The sequence below is a fragment of the Arachis duranensis genome, chromosome 2 (assembly GCF_000817695.3).
Source record: "Arachis duranensis cultivar V14167 chromosome 2, aradu.V14167.gnm2.J7QH, whole genome shotgun sequence".
In the NCBI taxonomy this organism is placed as follows: Eukaryota; Viridiplantae; Streptophyta; class Magnoliopsida; order Fabales; family Fabaceae; genus Arachis; species Arachis duranensis.
The window spans coordinates 90,040,255-90,052,088 of record NC_029773.3 but is presented as its reverse complement, the minus strand read 5'-3'; the positions used below and the strand labels follow the sequence as shown (position 1 = coordinate 90,052,088).

The following is an 11,834-nucleotide window of genomic DNA, read 5'->3' as shown; positions in this document are numbered from 1 at the left end:
AAGGTGCAAATATATATATATATAAAATAAGCCTTTCACGGAATTACCTAGGAAGTAGGAACGGCAAATGGGTGATATGATGAATCTCTATTCTCTAGTGCAAAACACTAGGAATATTGAAATTAATAAAAAATGTCATTGATGACTTTATCATTGTTGGAATCTATGTTAACCAGTAAGAGAATTTCTTTATTTATTTAATAGGTAGGATAATATTAACATTTAACATTGAGATTTTTTTTTTAGACTTCTATCTTGTTTTTAAGGTTTTCTTCTAAAAGTGCTTTCTTATTTTGTTGTATTTGTTAAAGAAAAAAAACTAATCTAATAATAAGATGTTTAGATAAAAACCATGAGATTTTAACTTTACAATGTTTTGTCACCAATATATTATAGAAATTCTTTTAAAAATATTCTTAATAATTTTATTAAAAAAATTTACACCGTGGTGTACATGCATATAAAAAACATGAGGTAGCTGTGTGAAAAGAGGTGAATTGGGATACACAAAAAGACAGCACTTCTGGAGGCGAATATTCTGCGAATACATTCTAGAAACGATAATCTCTATATTAAAATCAAGAAAATTTTTAAATATATCAGTACATTAATATTTCAATAATTTTTAATTATTAATTTTAGTTAGATATATAATATATAATTAAGATCATAAAATATTAGTGTATTGATAAAAAAAATAAAATTTAAAGATTGATTAGATGACAATATAAATTAAGTTATAATAATAATAGAGTAAAGTCACAATTAGATCTTTAAAATTTTAATTTTGAATTAATTAATTTTTTTAAATATTAAGTAGATCTTTCATAATAATAAATTGTGGACATGTATATTTTTCTATCAATAGATAATGTGAAATAAAATGAAATTGTTTATGTATTTTGTTATTTATATTAGTACGTATTTCATTATTATCACGTGAGCATAAAAAAGATATAATTTTAAAAATTGACATTTATTATCTTTTGAATTTTTATATAATATTTATCAAGTTCTCTGATCCATTTATCAGAATTTTATTAAAATAGGTAAAATTTTATTTTAACAATTATTATCTACATAATAATTTCTTATAAATAAATATATTATATAAATAATAATGGTACAATATTACGTGTCTATTTTGTTATTATAAAAATTAAATTGATATTTTTAAAAAAAATTAATTGGTTCGAATTTAAAATATTCAAAAAATTAATTGTCATTTTATTCATAATAATAATAATAATAATAATAATAATAATAATAATAATATATAATAATATACCCAATATTTTTTAATTTACACGCACGGAATGTATTTCAAGTTTCAGGAATCTAAATAACAGTAACAAGTAATAATGTAATATTAATAACTAATAATTAATATATGGTGCTTATCTTTGCATGCATTAAAAAATTGATTGATGAACTGTAAACAACTTGCATCTTCTTCCATGAGGGAATCTGCTTTTCAATAATTACATTCCAAATAAGCCAATCAGAATGTGACTAGGTAGTAGTAGTAGTATGATTTTTTATTTGGAAAACTATGAACATAAAATATCTGTGGTCTTTTATCTCTATCTATATATAGCAGCTTGATTGTCTCTTGCAGTTCTAAATTTCTAATAATTAATGGATAAAAAAGCATAAAAGTTAAGGTTTGTACTCTCTAATAATCAATTTAAAAAAATTTAAGTATATCGATAATTAAAATTTATTAAAATACTAGTATTTCGGTATATCTAAAAAATTTTCAATCAATTTAGTGGAATCTACCCTGAATCCTGATGAAGATTCGGACTATATATTTCTTAGTAAGATAGATAATACATAATCTATTTTTTCAAAATTATCAAAATGAATTCAATTGTAATTATCTTATATATTTAATTATGGCTCTTTATCTTTATATGGAAATGTAGAAACAGTTATTGGTGTACAATATCACGTGTGTCTTTTTTTATTTTTACTGATTTATTATATACTCATTATTATTCTTAAATATAGTAATTATATATTATCAACTTATATATATACATTAAAATTAACTATTTGTATATATAATACATATTAAAAATACTTTGTGAAACCACACATGATATAATTTGTATTATTTCTTTGAATACATTCCAAATTAAGAAATATTATCAAAAATTATCTTACAAGATATTTGATCTACTATTAATAAATATTCACACATACAAAAAATTGAATTAAAAGGTCTGATCTTATACATGATGGTATTTAAAAAATATTAAAAAATCTTATTAATAATTGTCTTTAAGAATCTTGTTAAAAGAATGATAATAACAAAATCTTATTCTGATCTATTCAGTGAGTTAACAATATAGATCAAATAATATTATTATATCTTATTATGTATCATGTATGTAATAAGGTTATTTATACTTAAAATTATTTATACTTAAAAAATATTATAAAATATATATTTTTTAAAAGGACATTCTTATACTATCTATCCATATACGTTATTATTTTCCTTTCTCTTATCATTATACACTAGATAGCCGTGGTTTCATCTCCGAGCTGGAGAGCTCCCCGCACTCCACGCCGGTTCCACTCCCAGGTGGCGCCTCTCTTCCACGGTGGCACTTGATCCATCTGACTCCTCGCGTTCACGGATGCATGTGCTCCTCTGTCAGTAGTCGTCAGCCATCCCTTTCACCTTCTCTCTCACGCAAAGTCGCTTCCTTTTCACCGAATCAGTGAGCCAACCTTCCTCTTCATGGATCTGCTTGAATAGGTAATGATTTCGTTGAACCCTATCAGCTTTGCTTTCTTCTTCAAATTTCGTTTCGTCTGCGGTACGAAACTTTGTCTACGAGTTGTGTTCTCCTGGAAGTTTGTTCCTCGCCGTTCATCTGGGTTACTGTTTTCCCAAATTCCCGGTAAGATTGAAGATCTCAGATCATCTGTGATGAATTTTGTTGTCGGTTCGACGATTGATCTAGGTTTTATTGTGTACGGTTCCTGAAATCCATGATTGTGCAAATTCTGATCATTTTTTGTATCTGTTCTATGGTTAATTGAGAATTTCTTTTCTAGGGTTTGTGAAATTCCTAATCTTACAAATTGTCATCGTTTTGGTATCTGTTCGATTTTTAATCCGCATTTATTGTCTAGGGTTCCTGAAATTTGTAATTTGCATATGTTTTGTGTTTTTCATGAATATATTTATGATTTATTACTTTTTTTACATTCGACAAATCACTTGAGTTTTTTAACTGTTTTCTGTTTTGAGAAACATGTTCTGTTCTCTATGTTTGATGTAATGTTCACATGAAAATGTGGTTTGGATACATAATAAGGTTGTTCTATATATTCTTTATTGGGAATCCGAGATTTGGGCAGCTGTAACAAGGTCTGAGGTTTGAATCTCATCCCTTTTATGAGTGTTGATGTCATTTCGAGATTTTTTTTTATCTAAACTTTTTTTTCCCACTCATCTGCTGTTTTGAATGTATCCTTACCTAACACATTTACCAACTCTGATTGTGATGAGTAGAATCATTGTTTGGGGTAGTTGATTACTGTTTTCGCCATGATCTTATGAGGTGTAGCTGCACTGTTGTAGGTATGGTCTCATATCTCAATTTCTGGTGTGTATTGCTTGATTTCTTGAGAGTTTCACTTGTTGTTCCTTTTTTTCTGTTGGTTTAGGTTTATCTCATATGATTAGTTGTTTTATATTTCAGCTGTTGGAAGGACATGGACCTCCTTGACCCCAAGTTAAGAGGTTCATTGAGAAAAGAATGGCCTTCTGCCATTAAAATGGCTTCAATGTGTTCTTTCTCTAAGTAGCACATGTCTTTCCCCAAAGAAATAAGTATCCAGCAGCTGGTCTTCCTATCAAAATGTTTTTTTCACATTTAATAAGGTTGTGCTATATATTCTTTATTAGAAATTTAAAATTCTGGAATCATTATGAAGCTATGAGGTTTCTGTCTCATCGTTTTCCTGAATGTTGATGTGATTGACATCTTTTTATTAGTGTTTGTGTATACTTTTGCTTCTATTTATCTGTTGTCTCCAATTTATTGCTACCTAATACATTTACTAACTCTCATTGCCAGCACTACAATCATTATTTGGGGGTAGTTGGTGACTGCCTTCCCTTTTCTTGAATGACGTGTAGCTGCATTGTAGTAGTTGTGGTGTGAAATGTTAATATTTGGTCCCTATTTTTTAATTTCTTCAAAAGTTTACTCCTTTTTGGTCGGTTCATGTTCTTGCTTAGCATTTTTTGTAGTTCCTGTTAAGTTTCAGTTTTAACTCATTATCAGAACTGCATTTGTTATCTGCTGAATTGTTTGTTGCATGTATTTCTATTTTTTTTCATGAATATATTTTTAATTTTTTACTTTGTTTATATTCAACAAATCGCTAGACTTTTTATACTATTTTCTGTGTTCTGAAACATGTCCCCTGATCTATGTTTGATGTTATATTCGCATGAGAATGTGGTCTGGATACATAAGGAGGTTGTGCTCTGTATTTTTCATGTTTTTCTCTTGGTTCAGCTTTTGCTGCTATCATTAGTTGTCTATATGCTATTGAATGGAGATGATCATGTCAGAATGCCTATGAAAGTATGGGCTTTGTATGAAACCTATTTTCTGACTTGTGATATGATTGTTATGAATTTATATATAGCTTTTTCCTCATTGAATGAAATATTTGGTTATTCAACTCAATTTGATTCTCATTTTTTTTAAATTATTTATGTAAAAATTATTTGCTATTTCACCTCTTGAAAAGAAATGGGGTCTTTCTCCTGAATTTGAGATGTCATTCCTAATGGATTTGGCTTTCGTAGATTAAGATTGTATCATTTTGCTATTTTTCCGCACTCATCTGTTGGTTTGAATGTATCCTGACCTAACCAATATATTCCAACTCACAATTTCTGGTCCCTATTTCTTGATTTCTTCAAAGCTTCAGTTGTTTTTCCTGTTTTTGTATTGTTTCCGGTTTTGGTTCTATGATTAGCTGTCTCTATGTTATTGAATGGAGATGAGAATGTTGGAATGCCTATGAAGGTATGGACTTTCCATCAAACCTCTTTGGTGATTACTGATGTGATTGATATGAATTGATTCATAGCTTTTTCCTCATTGTACCTAATCTATTCATGAGTGGTTATGTGATTCACAAAAATGATGTCTAACCTTTTGTTTATTTGTTTTTTTTTTCAGGTTCAACTGAATTGGATTAGATTTATCTCTTGCTTGTTTTAATTCTGTTTTATTCTTCATCTGTTAGATGGAGATACAGCTGCTTGGCCTCAGGTTAACACGTTCCTTGATAAAAAAATTTCCTTGTGCGATTAAAATGTGTTCATTCTATTATTTGTCTAACTAGCACATGTTCCTAGCCAAAGAAAAAACTATCCAGCCGCTGGTTTTCCCATGAAAAAGTTGTTTCCACACATAATAAGGTTCTGCTATATATTTTTTATTGGAAATTGGAAATTTGGGTAGCATGATGAATGTATCAGCTTTCATTATCATCTATTTCATGAATGTTGATGTGATTGACATGTTTCTATTCGTGTTTGTGTATACTTTTGTTCCCATTTATCTGCTGTTTCAATTGTATCCCTACCTAACACATTTACCAACTCTGATTGCCATCACTAGAATGATTGTTTGGTGTAGTTGCTGACTGGATTTGCTATGGCCTAATGACATGTAGCTACAGTATAGTAGTTGTGGTGTGGTATATCAATTTCTGGTCCCTATCTTTTTATATCTCGAAATTATCAATTATTTTTCTTGCTTTTGTGTTGTTTCAGCTTTCGGTCCTATGATTAGTTGTGTATGTGCCATTGAATGGAGATGAGAATGTTGGAATTTTTATAAAGGTTTGTTCTTTTTATCCCATCTGTTTGGTGAGTTGTGATGTGATTGATATGAAATGAATCATTGCTTCTTACTCATTAAATGAGAAATGAGAAATATGGTGATTCAACTCAATTATCCTCCGTTTCCCTCCTGAATTTGAATTCAGAAATATGACATTGTGTCCTGAATTTTTTCTATAAAAGGAATGTGGGTGAAGCACATTGAATGCACAAACATTCTGCTGTGTTGTATTTCCTCCTAAGTTATATTTATTTATCTCAGAAACTTATTGTTTACATTTTGATCTATTTCATCAAGTCATTTTATCTCCTTTCTTTTTATTGCAATGCCTCCTCCATTTGATATGATTTCTAAGATGCATCCTCCTAGAGAGGCTTGGAGGCTGAAAGTTAGGGTTCTTAGGCTTTGGGTTGTACCCTCTTTTGGTAACCATGAGGTTCCTAACTCAATGGAGATGATTCTCCTTGATGAGCATGTTAGCCCATATTAGCTTCTCTTTTAAATATGGTGTTAGTTGTTGTTTTTTAAGTTTTTAACTTTAAATTATGTGTTTCAGTAATCTGATTTTGTTCTTTTGTTGGATTTTCAATGTGAAAAAAATTCAAGCTACAGTTAAGAAACCACTCCTTAATAGGTTTAGGGATCATATAGTTGAAGCTACAGTCAAGAAACCACTGCTTAATAGGTTTAGGGATCATATAGTTGAAGGACAAGTTTATAGAATGGCATATTTTACTGTTGTCTCAAATCATGGTAGTTATAGAGCAACTTCTCATGAATTCAAATTGGTTTTCCTTCACCGAACCACTGTTGTAGCTGTTGATGAAGATGTAATCCCTAAGACTTGTTTCAACATGTTTCCTTTTTCTGAGCTGTTGAACATGACCCAAGATTATGATTTCTTAGTTGGTGTGTATAACTTCTTGCTTTTCTGTTATTGAAGTTTTTTTAACAAATCATTTGAATAGTTAATAGATTGTGTTTATTTGGAATAGATGTCATCGGTCTTTTAACTTCAGTCGGAGAAGAGAAAGAATATGCAAAAAAGGGGAAAATTGTGAAAATGATTGCATTGGAATTAACTTCAAAAGAGTATGTTAATTGAGTTATTTTCTGCTGCTTTCTCTTTATCTTTTAATGATCTCTTTTGCTTATTTTCTGTTTTATTCTTTGTTATCGTTTGAGTTTCAGTGTTACAGTGCGATGTGCATTGTTTGGGGATTATGTTAATCAAGTGAATAATTTTCTTGCCTCTGGCTATGTGGAGCAGCCTGTTGTGGTGATTCAGCTTGCAAAAGTCAAGTTCTTTAGGGGTATTTTTTTTCTGTACATCTCATGGCTGCTAGAGGTATTGTCTCCAATAAAGTTTGCTAGACTCTTTCTTTGTTGTTGTGTAGGTCAAGTAGGTCTTCAAAATGTGATGTATGCCACTCAAATATTATTTAATCCTAATATTCCTGAAGTTGTTGAATTCAGCCAGAGGTTAGCATGCTTTATTTTGTTGATGTTTATTGTATTCTTTATTTACAAGCTATGTGGAGTAACAAGTACAAGTATTTGCATTGATTTTTTTTTTTTAGTATGATTGAGCAAGGTGTAAATGGTACCCATCCTCTGTTTATTGCAAATGAGGGTAAAGTTCTCTCATTGGAAGATGATTTCATGCGTTTAACTAGGAAATGCACTATTGAAGAGCTTCAAGATAACAATCAGGTTGTTTTATTTTGAGTTAGTTGTGTTTCTGTTTCTTTTATACACAAATGAACCGAAAAAGAAAATCAAACAAGATTTTCCAGATCTGTTTTTTCATTCATGCTGTTAGTTAACTTTGAAATGCCCATTGGATAGGAGGGTTCTTTTATCATCTTTGGTGCAATTCAAGGTATTGTTGAGGATGGAGGTTGCTGGTATTCTGCGTGTGTGTGTGGAAAGGGTATCTATCCTCAAAATGGTGCATATTACTGTGATTTTTGTTTGAAGCACATAACTAATGTGACTCCAAGGTTAGAAAATTTGTTGAAAATGTTTTCTCATATTGTAGAGTGGATTGTTTATAAAAATAAGGTTTCCTGATTCTATTTAGCTGAATGATGGTGTACTTTTTTATTTTTTCTCTATGCAGATTTAAAATTAAAATAATAGTTGAAGATCGTACTGGTGAGGGTATTTTCCTTCTCTTTGATCGTGAGGCATCTTATTTGCTTAAGAAGTCATGTGCTGACTTGTTTACTGAGGTTCAAAGAGATGCAAGTGTATGTTTTTAGTTCTCTTTTGTGTTGTTCAGTTTATGGTTTGGCATATTTATTATTCAAACTCTATATTTCTTATGTATTACTGTCAAAACAGCTTATATGTGGGGATACTTATCCTCCCATATTTCAAGTGCTCATTGGAAAGAAGTTGCTTCTCAAGGTTGATACCAAAGGTGTCCCACAGGATACATTTTATGGGACTTTCCGAGTTAGGAGAATTTGTGATGATTCAACTATTATTGCGATGTTTGAACTTCCCGATTATGATGCTGATGACGAGTGTACTCCAAAAAAGGTTAGATATACATACAAATATTTTTAGATCCTGTTAATTCATGCTTAATTTTTTATTTTTTATTTATTTATGTATCTTACTGTGATGAATTTCTGTTCTGCTCTTATGTATTTTTAAACTCTTATGGCATATGAATAGGAGAATGATTTGCACAAATCTGTTCCTTGTGGAAAAGGGGATGTTGGTATTAAGAAGGAGTTTTCAGATACTTTTATCAAGAGTGAGAAAGATGCTGGTGAGTGTCCTGGGATTTTGTGTAAATCCCCGATTCTTATTGATTTTTTAGCTGGAAAACAGCCTGCTGTTTCTGGAGTGACTGAGTTTGTTGCCTTAAGTGATGGTGAACATAGAAAAGATGAGAAAACACCCAGCAATAATGCTGTTAGTGATGATCTTTCTGCTGAACTCGATATATTGCTTAGCTCAGTGGAAAAAGAAACTCAGGTACTCATGGATAATAATTTTTCTTCTTATTCCTATCTGTGGTGTTCCTAACTGTATTTTGTATTCTTGAGACTGTTTAATACCTTTTTTTTATTTCTTTGTCATAGGAGGTGTTGTCCCATGTTGTTGATTCATCTTCGCAATATGGAGAGAAGCCATGTTCTTGAAGCACCTTCGCAAAATGGAGAGAAGCTTACCCATGAAAATCATGTTTTCACCTCCAAGAGTAAGAGGAATTTGAATCCTAAATTTGAAGAGGCTTCTGTTAATGCAGATGGGCGTGGGTTCAAGGTTGCCAAGGTTAATGGAGTTTGATTGAAGCTGTGGAATTGAGCTGCTGTGTCTAGGTGTAGGTGTTTTATGTATTGTAATTCTATAAGTATTTAGGAAGGCTTGTGATTGCAAATAGGTGGACATGTAATGATGCTGGCTAGATGTTATTTTGATTTCACTTTTTTGGATTGTGTCCAACAAATAGGACTGTCAGATATAGGGGTTTTCGTATATGTTGGCTCGGGTAATGTGCCAAGTTGGTCTATTCTCAACTCCTTTTTTTGTAATAGTGACTCTGCTAGGGATTGGACACATTTTCAATGTTGTACCCTCTTTATGTTACATACTAGGATATGTGGTCATATTTTGGAATACTCTTTATCATAGGGGTTATAGGCATATGTAATTGTCTATATCACTATCAATCAATGTTTTAATGAAATGCAGCAGTTCTTATTTGTATCTCTTTATTGTTGTATAAATTTATCTTTTTATGTTGGTTAGTTATTGCTGTTCATTATAATACACTATTTCTTTTATTTTATGCGTTATCAGAGGTGTGAAGGTTTATGAGTTCTTTGTTGGTGTCTTTGACAACTTTTGCTGCCAGGCATCCCTTTCCCTCCCCCGTTCCTTTTTTTTTCCAATTGTTCCTTATAGTAACTTAATAGGAACTTAATGATGTGCATGTGTTCTTCGGACTGAATCAGGCATACTTCTTGGCTTATAGTAACTTCTTCAACCTCTTGTTTTCTTTAGTACGAATAACACAGATGTCTCATAACTCTATTCGTGCTAGAGAATATAGGCGAAATTCTTTAAAAAGAAAGCGAATGCAAAGTCAACATCGAAATGCAAGTGGTTAGTACTGAATTGACTTTAATGATATTTTTAGTCTTTTCTACTCTAATTTTTAGTGATTTTGTATCTATGTGAGTGTTTGTAATTTTTCTTCATTTTGTAATGCTCTAGAGGTGCTTGATTCCTCGATGCCTACCCTCACTTTGAATGATTATATGGGTAATTTTTATTGTTATCTTTATATTTTTGTACTTAATCTTTGTGTTTATAATAATCTATCTGTTTATTTTATATGTTTTCAATGTTTCTATTTCTTCTTATATTTTAGAAAATTTATTTGAGGTGTCCCAGAATGTTAATCAGAGTTCAAGTTTTATTTTGTCAGGTATAATAATATCTTTAACTATTTGATCCCTGTTTGATTTTTTTCCTGTTAAATTATATTTTAGGTTTCTTTGATTTATGTCTAATAGCAAATGTTTTTAAGTCATTTATTATTGTTTTTTTATGCTGTTACACCTAAAAGGGTTAACTTAATTATTAGTAATCTATAAAATTTATAATTAAATATATGTTTGTACTTCTCTAAGATATAAAGTAGTCAAAAATTAAACATACGTCAGTAAAAGATATAAAGTAGTCAAAAATTAAATAAAGTGACTATTAGGTCCATCCTTATATTTTTCTCTTTCAGATTAATTAGGCCTTGAATCAAAAAATAAATATTAATTTGGTCCTTCAAGATAGTGAACCATGAATATATTACGTCTCTCAATTAATTTATTTATGATGTTAAATTTAGTGTCATACTTGAATGTTCTTACTAATTTTTCATCGGTTTTTCTGAATGAATCGGCAGCTCTGGTCTGGTTCTTCCTGATATCTTTTTACGTCATAATTAGTAATTTAGATTATTTCATTTTAATGTTCGTAGTTAGTATCAGTGATTAAAATAATAAAACAAAGTGTATTCTAATGTTGTTAAAAATTAAACTCATTTTGAATGTGCATTTAGTTTTATTTATATTTACTTAGTTCATAAATGAATGTTTTATTTTATTGATTTTCGTACTTTATTATATTTGTGCTGTTCACATTCCATGTTCATTCTTAGATAGTTAATTGATTTCTTTTTGCATGATTTATTTTTGTTTATATTTGGTTGTTGAATTTATCTTTACGTAAGTTTGTCTTATTCTAAATCAAAATGGATGATATAGACCAATCAGAAATATATGATCCTTCCGTAAATTCATTCAGTCAAGTTGGTTCTGTTATTGATCATCCTCTGTTCTTGCAAAGTGAGATACAAGGTACATTCTCTTTCTTAATTCATATATTAATCAAGAATAGTAAAATAGAAACTTTATTTATTTAGTTCTAAAACATCCGATTGTGATTATGTCATGAGATATTATTCAATTAGTGTAAAATATAAATAATATTTTCTGACGTATTTTTTCTCACAACACTCAAATGAGTAAAGTATTTATTTTATATTATATCTTTATACTAATAGTTTATTCATTTTGTGTTGAGTCTATTTCGTGTCATGTAATTCGGATGAAATCCTATTATTATTGGGTATATTTTTCTCGGTTTTATGTTTACCAGGCTGCCTTGATGTTGGTGATCCTAACTACGAATGTTCAATTTGTGGCGCGTGTTTCTGGTTATTAGAACGTGTTGAAAGAGATTCTACAGTTAATCATCCTATTTTTACTGTTTGTTGCTCAAAGGGAAAAATTCAGTTACCTTATCTCCAAAGGCCCCCAGATCTGTTATATAATTTGATCAATGGAGATGATAGCAAGAGTTTGTATTTCCAAAAAAATATTCGATCTTATAACAGTATGTTTGCCTTCACGTCTCTTGGCG

At 30.2% G+C, this 11,834-nt stretch overlaps 1 protein-coding gene across 1 annotated transcript; it reads left to right on the top strand.

Moving 5' to 3' along the window:
* The first annotated feature begins 6,216 nt into the window (after positions 1–6,216).
* Positions 6,217–9,049, top strand: LOC107476071 (uncharacterized). The gene is made up of 10 exons (XM_052257971.1): positions 6,217–6,362; positions 6,448–6,747; positions 7,083–7,204; positions 7,289–7,373; positions 7,472–7,604; positions 7,740–7,894; positions 8,014–8,143; positions 8,238–8,438; positions 8,577–8,882; positions 8,990–9,049. The coding sequence occupies exons 1-10, from the start codon at positions 6,217–6,219 to the stop codon at positions 9,047–9,049; spliced, it is 1,638 nt and encodes a 545-aa protein (XP_052113931.1).
* Positions 9,050–11,834: the final 2,785 nt, after the last annotated feature.